Genomic DNA, 16974 nt, shown 5'->3' with positions numbered 1-16974 from the left:
CAGAATTTGCCTCCGAGGACGCCGATGTCAATGCGCCGTCCGAATTCGTTATCAACAAGTCCAGCGTGTTTGGCGAAGCCGAGGTAGACGTGATGAAGTGGTAGAGTGGTCTTTTTAAATACATTGCATTTTTCTGTAGCATCCAGCAGCCGTGCTTCTGTACAGTAGGTACTGGTTGGAATACCCCCGCTGTCCAGTTTTCTGGAATAGAGCCAAACAGTAGGGGGACAGACCCACCATCATTGCTGTTTTGTCGTGGTGCACCAGTGGCGGCAGCGTCTTGCCTGATATAGTGTGTGGTCTGACTGTAGCCCAGCGGGGTATACTGGAACCCACACTAGCGCCCAGTTGACTCCTTCATGTGTTCTGCCAGGGCTGGTACCGGCTTCTGCAGAAATGAGTGGGAGCTGGACAGGAGGAGCACAGTACCGCTTCTACAGCCCAGCCGTTTGCCCCCGCCAGGTGCATGAATCGGTCGTCTCACCACTCGATGCAGCGGTTGTTTACGGGCGATCTTTGCGCTTTAAGCGACAACAGGTGAACTGTGGTGTCCAACAGGGGCATCTCTCCTCGATTTGTCACCATTTGGCGGAGCACAGTAGCGGGGGTTGGCTGGGAAATCCGAAGCCTAACATTCTGCCAGCAGGAGCAAAGGTTCCTCAGCCGGTCCATTTCCACAGCCGTGGGCTTCCTTTTCCTTTCTGCGTGTTATCAGCAGGCTAAAAAAAACATTTAATAGTCGCTTTTGCGCTTTCCTTTTGTTCTTGTCCAGGATTTTTTGTTGACTCCACACGACCCCATCTTCCTTATTTCCCTGTTCATATTATCCTTTTTCCCACCTATCCTATTTTGTTCTTTTATAACCGCAAAGAAATTCAGAATGCAAAACGGCAATCAGTACACAGACTATCCGGCGCCGGCAGGAGGCGGCACGCAGCTCCCGCCAATAAGCACTAATCTCGCCCGCCCGCCGCCCCGCATGGTGGTACCGCCGCCGCCCACAGTGAAGCAGCAGCACCCGTACAGCTTCGGGTTTCACACTAGCTCAGTGACTGAAAACGCACAGACGCAGCCAGAGCTGTATACAGAGGTGCCCAGATTCTACCCGGGTCCCAGTGCCCTGCACCACCTGCACCAGCGGCAGCGGCAGCAGCAGCAGCTCCACCAGCCCCCGGTAAAGCTGCTGCAATCGTGCGACAGCTGCCGACGGCGCAAAATCAGGTGCTCGGGCGAGAAGCCAATGTGCTCGTCGTGTATCCGGTACCAGGAGGTGTGCCATTACAGCCCGCTGGCCACGCCCAGGAGAAGGGCGGGCAAGAAGATCAAAACCACCAGCTCGGCCACACCAATAGAGAGCCCCCGGATCCATCCACCGCCATCGCGGCTGCAGCAACACAACACGGAGAATGCGAGCAGAAGCGTCGAGCCCTCGGAGGCGCCGTCGGGCAGTGGGGCAGCGACCGAGGATGGCGCGGCGTGGAGCACCGAGGCATCACAGATGCGCAGGGAAATCCAGGGGTTGGCAAGCAAAGTCGATCAGCTGAGCGGCAAACTTGACCAGCTGCTGGGATTGGCTGGCCACAAGCGCCCGCACGCCAATAGCGTGTCCGAGTACGATGAGGAGGAAGATGAGGAGCAAAGGGCCAGTGCAGCGCCATCCGATCCTATGGCTGGGCTGGATCCGGTAGACCAGCGGTCCATCGAGGCGATGATGAATATGAGCGAGACTGGCCTCGAGGACCACCTGATTGATACGTTCTACGCCAACGCCGAGATAAACATTGTGGCGGTGGTGCCACGCAAGATGTTCGACCGGCTCAGGCGCGAGGGCCGTGTGCCAACATCCATGCTGAACGTGATGCTTGCCGATGCCTGCCGGTTCTCGAACCACCCGTCGCTGGAGGGCACAGGCACCAACAAGATGGGGGTGCGCAACCGGTTCATTGAGCGAGCATACAAGTCGCTGTTTGAGTGCCTCGAGTACGACTCGGTCGAGCACTGTGTAGCACTGCTGCTGTTTGCCATGATCATCTCGCAGGCAGGCCTGAATCGTGCGTGGATTATGCATTCGCTCAGCTCGCAGATGGCCATCCGCCTGCGGTTCCACGCCCTGGACTCGCCCATGAGCACGGCAATGTTCCGCGACGACTCACCGGTTGACCTCGAGTGGAAACGCCGCGTGTTCTGGCAGCTGTACACGTACGATGTCATGACATCGACGCTGAGCGATCTTCCACAGTGCCTGTCGATTCACGACGTGCAGTGCAATGCGCCGACGCCGCTCGATGAAAAACTGCTTAATAACGACAAGAGCGGGCTGGCGATGCTGGGCCCGGCGCTGGTGATGAGCGACGACCAGGACATGATTACGCAGCAAATCGATATTCTGGCCATCATCTACGACATCAGCATAATGCAGTGCCGTCTGAATCCCGAGAATGAGATGTTCCCGGCCGAGTTCCAGGTCATCTATAAGCGTGTCGAGGAGTGGCAGGACAAGCTGCCCTGGTTCAAGGTGCTGGCCCATGGCACAAACGAGGAGATCGACAGCACTTTTGCGCAGGCGCCCGGCCGGCTGTTTTTAGGACTGATGTGCGAGTACGCTGTGCTCTTTATGTGCATGATCAAGGATACGTGGCTGCCATCCGCCCGCGCCATGACCGCCAAGGAGGAAGAGACATTGGTGTGGGCACGCTCGCAGGCTGTGGTGTCTGCACGCCTGGTGCATCGTGTGGTGCCGCTGATCCGGCGCACGCAGCTGCGCGTCATCAACCCATTCGTCTCGTGCATCGTGTTCCAAGCCTGCATCGTCAGCATGTACTCGTGCGCCTGGCAGTCCGACCCCAAGCACACAATGGATGCCATTGACCATGTACAGAACGGCCTAGAGTACCTCGAGTATGTAACCCCACGGTGGGGCTTTGCCAGCGTCATGTCGATGTCCCTGCGCACGCTGATTGTCGACCGCGGATTTAGCAGTGGCGGCGAGCAGAGAGGCAGGAGAGACAAAAGCGAGACGGACAATCCGGCCGCTGCCATCGCAAAGGCCGTCGATCGCATGCACATGTCAGCAAGGAGAGAGAAGGAGGCGCACCCGGAGCGTCCGTTTATGCCGACTCCGCACTTTGACATCTACCATGCCATGGGGCAGACCAAGTTGCACCAGGTGCAGGATGCAGCAATACCTGGCGACCCGATTCCTGAGGACGATGAGGCCGCGCAGTGGGAGCGGATCCTACGCACCAGCAGCATTCCTGATGCAAACAACCAATAGGTGTCCTTTTTTCGCTAGAACCAATCCAACAGTCAGGCAAGAGCTGATCCTCATCATGGGGCTGTCACGTATAAGCAAGATTTCACCCGAAAGTAAAATCGCACAGGCACCAGCCTGTTTGACGGGATGCGGGGCTCTCTCGAATGTATATAGTGCTTGCTGGTAGATTTATTTTCAGCAGACTCGTCCTATGCATCCGAGAGACCGCTGCTTGAGCGCTAATCCCTTTGGATGGATCTTTACCTCTGTATGTGATTTTATAGTCCAAAGGTGACCGACTGTCCGCTAGAACCTTGTTAATTAGCTGAAAAACTGAAGCCCTTTTGACCCTCACAGCGAGTATGCGTGACTCGCTCTGTAAACTCTTGGCAAACAGCATTCTTTTGTGGCCGATGGATTCAGATCCTAAGGTGACAGATATATTTCTTAAAAGCACTCGAATAACCGGATCCAGAACCTTATTTCTATTAAAGTATCATTCATCTCAGTTGCTTCGCATTTCATAGATGCAGTAATGTAATAAACAAATCACAACTTCCACATCCCAGGCACCCAAACTTGAAACCATGAACTTAAGTCGGTGAGGGTGATAGCAGGCTGTCCGCACGGCCCGCAATCGGTCTCATTTGTTTGAGTGCTCAAAAAAAGGAACCATTGGCTTGCTGGCCAACATATATCCTACATATAAAAGCGGCCTTTCTTGTGCCATCCACCTTTTCTAATACCTCACCCCTTCCCACACATCCCGACTTCCCTACAAACTCCTCTACATTCCGTTATCTAACTTTCGTGGCTGCCAGCCATGACATACCTTGATGCAGGGCTCAGCTCAGCGATGCGTATCGCCAACCACTCGATGGATACATCTGACTACGCAAAAATCACCTGCCCTGGACAGTGGGATGAACCCCACCACTGCCCTGCAACCTTCTGTGATAAACATCGTTATATCATACCTACAGACTGGTTGCATCGGGCTCTCTTTGTGGGCACATACCTCCTGCTGTGCCAGACAGACAAACTCTTGCAAGGTTCTGGTACTAACCTTGCCCCTGATAGCTTTGCTGCCACCCAGACTGCAGGCAAGCAAAGGAGTACTCAGCTGCTGCCAGCAATGGCGAGCCAAAGCAGCATCACTAGCACCGATCAAGCCCCAGAGCAAGTCCCAGAGCAAGTCCCCAAGAGTAAATTCTTTTTTAACTTTCCAGACAATTGCTATCGCCCTGTGACAGACTCCCTGCCACATTATTGACTGTTTAAACCTTACCGACTAGCCAAGCTCGCAATTCGAGCGCCATAGGTCTAACACCTACATACAAAAAAGCAAAAAATGATAACAAAAGAATTACACAGCGCAATGGAGGGCAGTTTATTGCAAAAGATACTTGGTCGTTTCATTATTTTTAGAGAGGAAATTAATAGCAAGAATGAGGGAGAGAATGAAAGAGAGGAAGGAGAGAATGAAAGAGAGGAAGGAACCGCAGCTTCTCTTATTCCGCTCTCCACACTCAGACCCTGAAACACAGAATATGCAGGCTTAGAGGCAGCAATGCATTTCCTTCACTTACCAGGAGGATATATTCATCAGACACCCTGATGGGCGGCTATGTAGGCAACCACCAGCATCAATGCCACACCCAGAACTCTTGTGCTGGTGCTCAACACACTCAGCACTTTCGACTCTAGAAATGAGGGCTATTCAGAGTGTAGGCAATAATTCTGTCGAATGTGACTATTAGCGAAAGGCGGTGAAAATTTATAAAGTGTACGGGGGTGTGACATGTGAAAAGTGGGTGTTTTATGCGTGCTGGCTGGCCAGGCTGACCTGCTTGCGGTCGTTCCAAAGGTCGATCCAGCTCTTGACCTTCTCGTACACCATGAATGTGATAGCCTGGCCAGGTGCCACGCGCAGCACGCGCGGTGTAAGACCCCGGTAGAAGGCCTTGTATCCCTCCTTCTGTGCGATGTCGCGTGTGACCGTGACGAAGCGCGTCCATCCAGACTCGCCGGCGACAGATGTCGACTTTTGGATGCGGGTCTTGATCGTGTCGATGGGCGCATTGGAGATCGGGCCCATGGCGCCGCTGACACCACCGAGAATCAGATGCTGGTACGACGGCAGCTCATCGAGACCCTGCAGCTGGCGCGCAATCCGCTTGAACTCCTGGTAGAACGTAAAGTTGACAGCCTGGTTGGTTGCCTGGCGCAGCGCGGTCAGCGCCACGCCCTTGTAGAGCGTCATCGGGCCCTCCTCCTTGATGATGGTGAAGGCGGCATGGATGGCGTTGCGGTACTTTGGCACGTCCTGCGGGTCAACGGTCGAGTGCCGCTGCGCCTGCAGCCGGATCTTGATGACATCCATCGGGGTCACCACAGCCACAGCCTCGGTGATACCGGCACCCAGACCCGCCAGGAACACGCCGGATGTGGCGACCTTGCCGGTCTCGTCGGCCAGCCACGACTTGTACAGCTCAAAGCTCGAGAACCGAATGGCCATCTTGGGCACGATGCCCGATACAACTGCACCCAGGCCCTTGTACAGCGCTAAGATGCCTTCGCGCTGAACGATGCGCTGACCAACACCCAGGAACGACTTGGGCAGGGGCGCCGCGGCATTGACCGGTGCCCGACGCATGTTGTTCAGCTGCATGCGCACCTTGATTGTGTCCAGCGGGTGGCAGCAGAGTGCCTCGGCCAGTCCGGCGGCGCCGCCAGCGAGCAGATGTGTGGTCAGAGTCTTCTTGTTAGGAGCGGAGGCAGTGGTGGTCTTGGAAGCCATTTGCGAGATGTGTATAATATTACAGAGGGGGTGGAGAGAAAAAGTGCAGTGACTGCTTTTTGTGAATGAATGGAGTCTACCTGCCACATGCCGACCCGAGAGTCCTTATATACCTGCCCAGGCCTTGTCGGGATACGAAGCCATGACGGCTTTTTCTCCAGCCAGCGCCCATTTTCACAAATCCGTGATAAGGACCTTTTCGCTCTGCCCTCATGCTGGTGCATGAGAATCGCTTTATTTTTTATCTTGCCTGACAAATTTTCAGCTCAGGGCAATGTGACTACAAATTCTCCTATCTTGCAATCAAGCGACTGTGCTGCACTCGTCCAAGGATGCCACAACGGACGCCTGTAATTTTCCGAAACCGCTATTTGAGTCCTGGATGCCGATCTCTCCGGAGCATACGATTTCCCACACCCAGTGATGCGAGGGCGCGGACGCCGTCCACATACCAAGGCGCGTGTGAAGCAAACGCTGGCGTGTCTGGGAAAGTTGCTGTGGACCTTCTTTGGCAGTGCATTTCATCATCACCACCATCATCATCATCGATGGCCACGCATCGGCCACCGCCTTGCTGGGCGCCTATTTCGCAGAAGACATAACCGCCGCATTCTGTATTATCCTTGGTGACTTTTCAAGCAAATATCCTATCGCGGCCGTTTTCCCTCTACCTGCTCGTAATCTTCAGATGGCTCTTAATCTCTGGGCCAAAACCCGCAGGCTCCAAAAGGCTGCTGGTGACTCGGAGAATTCGACTTATCTATATCATTAGCTCCGAACCACATGCCCAAACAAGATGGGCTGCAATCAGGAGCAGTGAGGGCAGCGCTTTCTTTTGTGACTCGCTTTATCCACACGTGAAACTGTTGCGGCGCAAGGCACCGATTTTGCCCAGAGCAAATAATGCCCCTTTAGGAAGGTGGGCCTGATAGCGAGAACAGGTTTTTTATTTGTACAGAAAAATTAGTCGTCGTCCTCGTCACGACCGTTGGGCCCGCAGCAGCGGGAATAGAAATAGCACTGCCACAGGATGAGCAGCTCGAAGCCCAGAGTGCCCGCAGCACCAAACAGCCACGGCGCATACGCAATCAGATACGACTGCTCGGTCGAGTAGGCCAGAATCGACAGGCAGTACGTGACATTGCCGATGACAGTGAAAATAAACATGCCCGCCGACAGCCCCTCGGTCGACTGCGCGGCAAAGTTCCAGGCAATCTGGGGAATGTAGGCCACAAAGAACAACGCTGCCGACATGTAGCCAAACACCTGCGACACCATGTCGGTCAGGTCATCCGGGTAGCTCGCCAGCACCACGCGGGTCACCACACCCGACCCCACCAGGAGCACCAGCGTCAGTACTGCAATCAGCGTGGCCTTGACACGCTTGCCACCCATGATTGGCCGCACGTGGTCCTCGTCCGGCCCACTAGTGGCAATTGGCTCAACCACGATGCCGTGATCCAGCAGCACCGCGTGCTCGGCTGCCTGGTACTCCGCCAGCCGGCGCTTGGTCGCATTCCTCCCCGACAGCCGGCATGCCCGCCGCCCCCGTCGCACCAGCAGCGGTTGGCGCTCGGCGCCCTCGGGCAGCTGGGAGTCGCCAAAGGCGTCCTCGTCGCCCTTGCGGTAGCAGAACATTTGACCCAGCAGAACCACGTCGGTGAGCACGAAATACAGCGCAATCAGGATCGCCGGCAGCAGCAGGCGGCCAACGTACGCGCCAAACCAGTCACAGAAATCGCCAGCGAGCCACATCATGATGAATCCCAGCGACAGGCCCTCGCTGGACTTGCGCTTATAGTTGAGATATAGCTGTGGCAACAGAACCAGCAGCCAGCATACAAACGAAATGTAGCCAAACATATCCGAAAGCATTGCGTTGGAGGGCTTCAGCGCCTGCGGATCAGAAGCTGCCTCCTGCAGGGCGCTGAGCATTTGTTGTCGGTGTGTCGTCAGCAGATACAAATTCATTTTTAAAGAGTGTGTAAAGGGTTTGTCGCAGGAGAGTAGTAAACAAAGAAGCGAAGTAAAGAAGCAAAGGAGCAGCTGCGTGGAGGGAGACCCCTTTTCACTGGCGCTGGCCCGTACCCCAATAGTACCCACCTAAAGTGGCTTCCCCAAGGGAATGCCCGACCGATGGGGAAGGGTCGTCGGTTTCTTGGGTTGTTGGATATCCTTGTGCCTCGGCCGCATGCCTGCGTATTTATGTGGCTATGCTCATGCCGCACATGCCGCTCATGCATGGTGCTTGAACACTACACAATATTAAAACCCTGCCTTCCTCTTTAGCGAAATTCCACTATTTCCTTTTTTTCTGTACTATTTTGGCGAAATGCGCGGCTACGCTGACGACGAGCACAAGCCCTTATTGCCGGCTACCACGAAGCGCACGGGCTACTGCCCACCGCCCGCACCGCTATCGCCCGAGGACATTATCCAGCGGCGGCGCTCTCTGGGCCTATCTTCTGTGTACTCGGCCTCAAACCACTCACAAACCAGCATCAACTACAGCAGCATCGAATCAACAGCATGTATCGACGGGCAGAAGCATGTGTGGGAGAAGGCAGATCGCAGCGAGGCGTGGTGGTTCTGCTGCCGCGGTGATCATGAGATGGACGGGTATCGAAAATGTGCCAGGTGTGGAGTGATAACGAGCGAGTGAGGAGCGGTTTGTGCGTCATCATTATGTGCTGGTGCTGCTGCTGCCGACACACTAGAACGTCTGTGCGGAATCTCCGCTCTGTGCCGACTGTTCCAGCGACTCGGTTTTTCAATTGTTCTCTCTACCCGGGGGAGACCGGTTCGAACCGAAGGAAGAGCCACTCCCAGCAGCATCCCCGAGTGCGACTATGATGACAAATTCTACCGCCTTGTACGTTCCTGGATGGCAAACCGCAGCATGCAGCCCCATTAAACCGGAGAGCGCCATTTCTGCAGCTGTAGCTTGGCAGCGGGGTCGGTGGACGCAGAGCACACATTTCGCCGAGAAAATGGCGAAGAATATTTTTCTGTGTTCCTATGCCAGCCGAATGTTTTGGAGTAGCGTGATGTGGAAGGCAGCACATTTGCCAGTCCATCTTGAGAAAATTTTTGGGCAGATCGACATCCTTTTACTCAGCAAGTCCCTTTCCAGTGCGCACTGGCGAATACGGCAATCTGCTCAACCCTTCTGTGCAAGTGTGCTAGCTCTCATGAAGCGAGAGGCGGACACAGTGGAGTGTTTTGCGCAGATATAAAAGAGACGCAATGTTCCAGTGCTTTCGTGGCAAGATACTTATCTGACACATAGTGTTTTCTACCTTTCACTAATCTGCCCCTTCATCCCCCGCCACATCTGGGCGCTATATGTAATCAATCCGTTGGATATCCTTGCTAAATATGACTACTGCTGACGACTACGGTGGGACCACGATGACGCGGATCGTGCGCAGGTTCAACGACTTCCGGTGCACGCCTGCAGCAGTGCTTTTGGTATCGACCATGGCTGTGTTTGCCGACACCGTTGTGTACGGCCTCATTGTACCGTTCCTGCCCGACATTCTGCAGGAAAAGCTCGGGATGAGCAGCTCAGCCAACGGCATTCTGTTTGGATGCTTTGGCGTGGGTGTGCTGGTTGGCGCACCAGTCTCAGCCTACATATCTGATCGCTACCACATCCGCAAGTGGCCCATGATAATCGGTCTGCTCGGCCTAGGCGCCACTAGTGTTCTGTTTGCGCTGTCGAATGCGTTCTGGGAGCTGGTTGTGGCGCGCCTGGCGCAGGGCGTGTCATCGGGGATCACGTGGGCCGTTGGTCTGGGCATGATCGCTGATGTGTACCCGCAAGACTCCATTGGCAAGGCAATGGGCATTGCGTTTTCGGGGTTCACCGTGGGATATTTGGGCGGCCCGGTCTTGGGCGGGTTAATTTATGACGCAGGCGGCGTCCATGCAATTGCCATTTTCGTCGCAGCCATCACTGTGGTGGACCTGGTGTTCCGCCTTTTGCTGCGCGAGCCCACCGATGTGAACCTGGCAGTGTCTCGGCAGCAGTCCCGGGTCAGCCTGGCAAGCGCGCAGCGCGAAAAACTGCTGAATACCGAAGGCGCAGCCGATCATATTGTGCAGGCGCCTGCAGACGTGCAGTCCGCACACAATGGCGAGGGTAGCAAAAAATCGGAAATAAGCTGTGCCTCGGAGACACAGCAGGATAGCACGGAGGTGTCGGTCGAGAGCGAGGAGGCAGGCGAGCAGCCAGAGCGGCGGCGCACGACAATGTGGGACCTGCTCAAGGACTGGCCAATTCTGGCCTGCTGCGTTGCGACCATCACTGTGACTGGAGCCTCGGGCGCATTTGAGCCTGTGCTGCCCATCCACCTGAGGAACGACTTTGGCCTGAACGAGAAGCTCATTGGTGTTGTGTTCATTGCGCTGGTGGTGCCCAATGCCATCGTCGGCCCCATTGCCGGCAGATACACCGACGACGAGCGGGTGCTGAACAAGCTGGCGCCGTACGGACGCTTTGGATTCATGATTATCGGCTCGATTTTAACGGCGGTCTCGATAGCCTTCATCGGCCTGCCGCGCAACCTGGCCGGGCTGGTCGTCAACCTTGTGTTTTGCGGGCTGCTGAATGGCGTCGCGGCAGTGCCCATCATGAGCACTATGGGTGTGCGCGTGCATCGGCTGGGCGGCGACGCCTACGCCAAGGTCTATGCGCTGTTCAACATTGCCTACAGCGTCGGTGTCATCATCATCCCGACCATCCTGCCACCCATCATGAACGTGATAGGGTTCGCCGGGACCATGGGTGTGGTGGCCGCGATTCTGGTTTTTGGCGCCATCATCTTGGCCATCCAGCCGACGATCTGGGTGTACAAGTACGGTCGAAACGCGTTTATCGGCGAGAACGCCAAAGCATTTTTGTAGTCTCTGCGTTCCCTGGATTGGGATTCTCATAAACGTGTGTTGTCCAAATGATCAGCAAACTCCCACTTTTCTCCTTAAGGGCCATTGCTGGTATGTGTGGGACCCGAGCCGATCCTGAGGGAGCAGCAGAGCGTTTTCGTGCTTTTTGTGAGTCAGGAGCTTGCGGTCGGCAAAGTAGTGCGGTTCGGCAAAAGCCCGAGTCATGTGCTGCAAAGGAGAAAGCCTTCATGTATTGTCCAGCTCCAGCTTGCATCGTTTGGGTGGTAGTAGGCTTTGGGGATGGAGATTGTCTGCCTTTTTTTGAGTTGGCTAGCTCCCTTGCTTGCATGCTGAGGGCCCCTGTTTTATAACCGGCATCCTCGGCACGCCCACGCCCCTTTCTCGTCGCCATCCTGCTGCTCCTCCATCTCAGCATTTGTTTTTCCCGCACTCTTAGCCATGACCGCCGATACGCGTGACCTCGCCGAGCCTCTGGTAGTGCCAGAGCCATCCAAGACCGCAGCCCCCGACAAGGGCGAGAGCACGACCAGGGTGGGCTTCAATGTGCTGAATGCTATCGTGGGCAGCGGCATTGTGTGTCTCCCGTACGCGCTGCATAACGCCGGCTTCTTCTTCGGTGTCTTTATGCTCGTTGTAATTGCCGGGCTCTCGCAGTTCACGCTCTACGCTCTGGTGCGCACTGGGACGCGTACAGGCACTGCGCATTTTTCGTCAGTGACTGAGGCTGCGCTGGGCAGATTTGGCTACCACGCTCTGAACATCAGCATGCTGGTGGACATGCTGGGCACGGTAATCCTGTATCTAATGCTCATTGGCGACCTTGTCGAGTCGCTGGTCCAGATCTACGCGCCGGTGCAGGTTTCGCGCGGCGTGCTACTGTCGGCCATTGCGATTGTTGTGATCCTGCCACTTCTGTTTTTCCGCAACACCGGTCCGCTGGCTCAATTCTCGATTGTCTCAGTCCTGTGTCTGCCGTATATCATCATGGTGGTGGCTATGCGTGCACCCCTGTATGCTGGCGAGTCTTCTGTTAACTTCGATGTCTTTGGCCCGCGCATTCTGCCTGCCATGGGTGTGCTGGCCTTTACGTATAGCTCGTGCCATGCGGCGTTCCCCAATTTCCTGGGTCTGCGCGACCGGTCTATCGGGAATTGGGTCCGGGCGTCGGCCGCAGCCACAACTGGTGCCACAGCCATCTCGATGGCGTTCGCTGTGACCGGATTCCTGGCCTTTGGCAGCTCGGCCCAGGCCAATGTGTTGATGAATTTCCCTGATACCGACAACTGGGTCAACTTTGGCCGCCTGCTGTTTGCCGTCACGATGGTGCTGACCACGCCCATGGCATTCTACCCGGTGCGCGATACTCTGACCGAGATTCTGAAGATCGATCCTGAACGCCATGCCGTCAGCACAGTCTACGAGTCCACATGCACCGTGGTGGTGTTTGTCATGTGCACCGCCGTTGCCATTGTGTGTCGCGACTTGGGTCTGGCCTACGAGCTGATCGGGTCGCTGACTGCCAGCGTCATCAACTTTGTCCTGCCTGGGCTCGTCTACCTGTGGGCTGGCACTGATGTTTCGCTGAGCATGATCTTGAGTCGCCAGAGCCTCGAGAGCGCGCCGCTGCTGGGCGGGACTCCGGTCAGACTCACTGCCTGGAGCCTAGCCAAGTGGGTGGTGGCATGGATGGTCGTGCTATTCGGCTTCTGGATAATGGTGCTAGGAACGTACAATATCCTTGCAACCGCTTAAAATTATTTATGAAGAACAAATGTATTATTTTCAACTACAGTGTTTGTCAGACACAGTTGTTTATGACATGTACTGCATGCCTGGAGGCAGCTCAAAGACTTGGTTGTCTGGCGGAATCATGATGTTTTCAGTCATGGGGTCGGGTCAGTTATTCCAACCTAGCGATAGTCCAGTCTCATCATTATATAGCCCCATCCATGACAGTCACATATGGTCCCTCTTCTATATCTTAAATCCATCCAACTGTGCACAAATGGTTTTGTTGGTAACATCACGAAATTAAATATAAGATTTACTCTGATTTGGCCATACATAGGAACCTGGCTGCAGACCCAACTTGGTGACGCGAGACAAAAGTAAAAGGGTTCTACGAAGTTAATGCACTTCAAAATCGTTTTTACTTGCGGACGGGGTTAGTGCGCTTGCGGCGCCGAACAATGGCACGACGCTTAACGAGGCAGCGGCACCGTTGGCACTTTTGCGTAAAGACGCACGTCGATTTGGGTGGGGCCGAAGAAGTTGGAGCACTCGTGGGTGTCGCACTTGGAGTCGGAGTCGGAGTCGGAGTCAGAGTCGGAGTCAGAGTCGGAATTGGAGTCGGGGTCGAGGTCGAGGTCGGGGTCTGAGTCGGTTCAAGGGTAGGTTGAGAGGTTGGTTCAAGAGTGGGCTGAGAGGTCGACTCAAGGGTAGGCTGAGAGGTTGATTCAAGGGTAGGCTGAGAAGTCGGCTCAAGAGTGGGCTGGGGAGTAGACTGAGGAGTAGACTGAGGAGTAGACTGAGGAGTAGGCTGAGGGGTAGGCTCAAGAGTGGGCTGAGAGGTCGGCTTAAGAGTGGGCTGGAGAGTAGACTGAGGAGTAGACTGAGGAGTAGACTGAGGAGTAGACTTAGGGGTAGGCTCAAGAGTGGGCTGAGGAGTAGGCTGAGGGGTAGGCGCAGCAGTGGTCGGTGGAGTGACGACCTTGAGCTCGAGGTCAGGGCACTTGGGGATCTCAATCTTGCTGCTGTACGAAGCAAACAGCCACATTGCGATGCCGTTGGTCCGCATCGGGTTAATGTCCGCGTTGCTGACCGACGACAAGCTGCCATCAGCGTTAATCTGGTAGCTGCTGTTGGCATTGGCAGATGAGCCGACCGAGTTCTGATCCAGCACACCGTTGATAGAGCCACCGTTGGCATACCAGTCGCAGAACGCCTGGTCGATCGTGCCCTGCACAACGCGGGTTGAGATGCCCTTGAGCTTGGTTGAGAGTTCATTGCTAATGCCCAAGTGCTTCTCGACAGTCTCGGCCGACTTGACCAGCATCTGCTGCATGGGTGGGTTCACATGCGGGTAGTCCCACGCCTGGCTGGTGTTGAACAGCGTGTTGGGCAGGCCGTTCGGATAGCGATCGTACAGGTTCGAGACCGCCGTCAGCGCGAGCTTGGCACCGGCAGCCGGCATCTTGTCGCCAAAGGCCCAATACGGCCACAGCGCGCTCAGAGACCAGATGTCCGTCCTCTTGTTTGCCTCCAGATGGAAGTCGTTGAAGAAGCCGGTCTTCTCGTTATACGTCAGGTCGAACAGTGCCTGGCGGCGCTGCTCGGCGCGCAGGCGGTATGCCTTGCAGTCAGCGGTGACGTTCTTATAGACCAGCTCCTCGAAATCGGCAATGATCAGCTCAGCCTGATACAAGATCGAGTTCAGGTTGACAGCGATGGTGTCGTTGACAGCAACCGAACCCAGGATATTGAGCTGTGTCGAGTTGTACTTGGCAAATGGGTTGACCAGGTCGCCGATAGTTGCCGCTCGGCGGCGCAGGGCCATCTTTGAGAGCTGCGGGAAGACTGTGACGTCGACAGGGCTAACATACTGCACACTGGGCACGGTGCCAGCCTCGGATGCAGCCAGCAGATCAGACGACGTCAGCGCCATCTTGCTCAGCTGGACCGAGGTCTCCAGCTGTGTGGCCAGCGTGAGGTCCTGGGTGTACGTCTCTGGTCTCGGAGTGAAGGAGGACAGGCTGTTCTGGCCATTGCCAGTAGGCAGCGCCTGACTGCTCAGCACTGGACCGAAATGTCGACAGAAGTGTTGTGGCGAGCTGGGAATCCGCTGGACTGGCGCTTGCCGAGTGAGACTGTAGCATTGCGGGTGTACGTGACGTTGACGCCGCGGTACGTCTCCCAGAAGGTGTGCTCCTTCTTTAGCAGCGGCAACGCAGCCTTGACAAAACTCGAAGTCCTTGGTGGCCTCGTAGTATGTCTGATCATCAGTGCCAGCAGCGGGGGCTCGGAGCGGTCTGTGAAATAGAGGCGGCCGCCGGTGGGCACAAACCCGTGGTAGTAGACCATGTCGAGAAGGTTCTGCCAGCATGCCCTTGGTTGTGGTGTATAGCCCAGACTCGAGCAGTCCCAGCTCGACATAGTAGGTATCCCAGTAACGGAACTCGCGCGAGATGGTGCTGCCCGAGACAAAGAACGTATTGTTCAGGTGGAGCAGCGACGTCTCACATCCGTCGCACTGCTGCACAGTTTTTGCTTTGCGGGCCAGCTTCTTCCACTGGTTGTGCAGCTGCACTCCGTAACCGCGCAACACAGGGTCTGTGACGCCGTCAAGAACGGTGGTGTTTCGGTCCAGTCTGGCAGCTCGGCCTCCTCGATATCGGAGCCCGCAGGTGCGAAGTGGTCGTCGACAAAGCGGGACAGCTCGGCCTTGGTCACATTGGCGGGCAAGGCGCTGAAGGCGGCCACAATCTCTTTGACCGGCTTGCGGGTGGGCATGTCGACAAATGTCTTGTCCTCGTCAAAAATGCCCGACCGCTGCACCTTGTCAAGGATAGGCCCAGTGCAGTAGATGGGATGGTCACAGGCCTTTTGCACGTACAGGCCGCTGTCTCGGGCTGATGTCACCGGGCCGGGCGACGACTGTGCTGCGACTGATGATGCGCTCGCCAATACCGTCCGCGAGCGCCCACAATTTATATCCGGCTTCATCGTTCTGCTGTGTGTATAGGATGTGAGCAGGTGGTCCGGCTGTTGAACAAAAATGTACAGGTGTACTGCCGAAAGTCAGCTATTTAAAAAAGCGGTATCCGTATGATTGTAAGCTTCTCTTGGATATATAGACAAGTGGAGAAGCCGAATAAATATCAAATGCGTGTATGCGGGCAAATGTGGTTTGGGCTATGAACAAAGCAGCGCAACACAGCAAGTGGGGAACAGGAGGGCAGAAATAATAAGGAATTGGTATTAGAGATTAAAGAGAAAGCTACAGAGCAGAAAAACTGACGAGCAACGAACAGAAGGGTTCTGCAGATGAAGGGCGATGTAGTGCGGTCGGTGTTCTTGCGAAAGCGGTCATGCATACAACCTCTCCAGTCTGTTCTCGCTAGACGGCTATTGTGTTCCCCATTCACCCAAGGCGGGGCAGCCAGCGGCAGAGTGTGCGCCTGGCCCTTGATGAACACAATTGGCACGTAAAATAAGCGGCATGCATGTCCTGGGGTTGGGAAATCAAGTGGTGGTCGGGGGTTTGCGCAGATTTCTCGCAGTATAGTGCAAAGGCCAAAGCCAGATTTTCGCCTGCGCCATATGCAGCTTGCGTGCCAACCTTGGCAGAGGGTGTGGCCCGCGCCGGGGTGGTGTTCGCTGCTGCGTAGCATGCCCCCCAAGCACCGGGTGTGCCCGCAGCAGCGGTACCAAATTCGCCGTTGAATCGGTTGGAGACATCATGTGCGCGGGCCTAAAAATACGTTGTGATGGACTGGCCGTATCGCCCGCCATTGTCCAGCCCAATACCTATTTATGGCGGGCCTATATCTGTCCCAGCATGCACTCTAATGGCCGCACGGTGCCATGGAGCACAGAGCAGCTCTGCTATCTGGAGCCGCCTATTGAGCTGATGACATAAAACAGAAGCCACGCGTGTAGCAGTGCAATAGTGGGCTCAATCCCTCGTCGTGACCACCATTAGAGGTCCGCAGGGTGCAGCGCCCAGCAGCGAGCAAGAAAAGCTCGTCAATATCTTGCTTTTGACTTGCTACATTTGCGTTGATTTTCTCCCAGGAGCCATATACGCGTGACCGGCAAGGGCGTTGCTATTGCATGGCCGTAGTGCCATTTGTTGTTTCCCGGGTCAGGCAGTGCAGCAGCCGCCAACACCGACACCGCCCTGTGGCCCTGCTGGCAGGGAAAAAACCGGCTTTGTTGCTGTTCCCAGGATAGGGGCAGGTGTAGCAGCTGCACACCGGTTATCCCTAGCTACAGACCTAGAACCGTCCTCGCT

The 16974-nt window shown here is 55.5% G+C and overlaps 1 protein-coding gene across 1 annotated transcript; it reads right to left on the bottom strand.

The window, feature by feature from the left end:
* Window positions 1-15770: 15770 nt before the first annotated feature.
* DL89DRAFT_67039 (uncharacterized protein) lies at window positions 15771-16605 on the bottom strand. The gene has a single exon (XM_040891965.1). It carries the CDS (start codon window positions 16349-16351, stop codon window positions 15839-15841), a length of 513 nt encoding a protein of 170 aa, XP_040739068.1. The 5' UTR covers window positions 16352-16605; the 3' UTR covers window positions 15771-15838.
* Window positions 16606-16974: the final 369 nt, after the last annotated feature.

Source organism: Linderina pennispora (genome assembly GCF_002104995.1).
Source record: "Linderina pennispora strain ATCC 12442 chromosome Unknown DL89scaffold_154, whole genome shotgun sequence".
Classification (NCBI taxonomy): Eukaryota; Fungi; Kickxellomycota; class Kickxellomycetes; order Kickxellales; family Kickxellaceae; genus Linderina; species Linderina pennispora.
This window is presented reverse-complemented; position numbering and strand designations above follow the sequence as displayed.

Coding starts and splice junctions, on each gene's coding strand:
- DL89DRAFT_67039 (XM_040891965.1), bottom strand. CDS start 16,351: ATGCTACGCAGCAGCGAACACCACCCCGGCGCGGGCCACACCCTCTGC.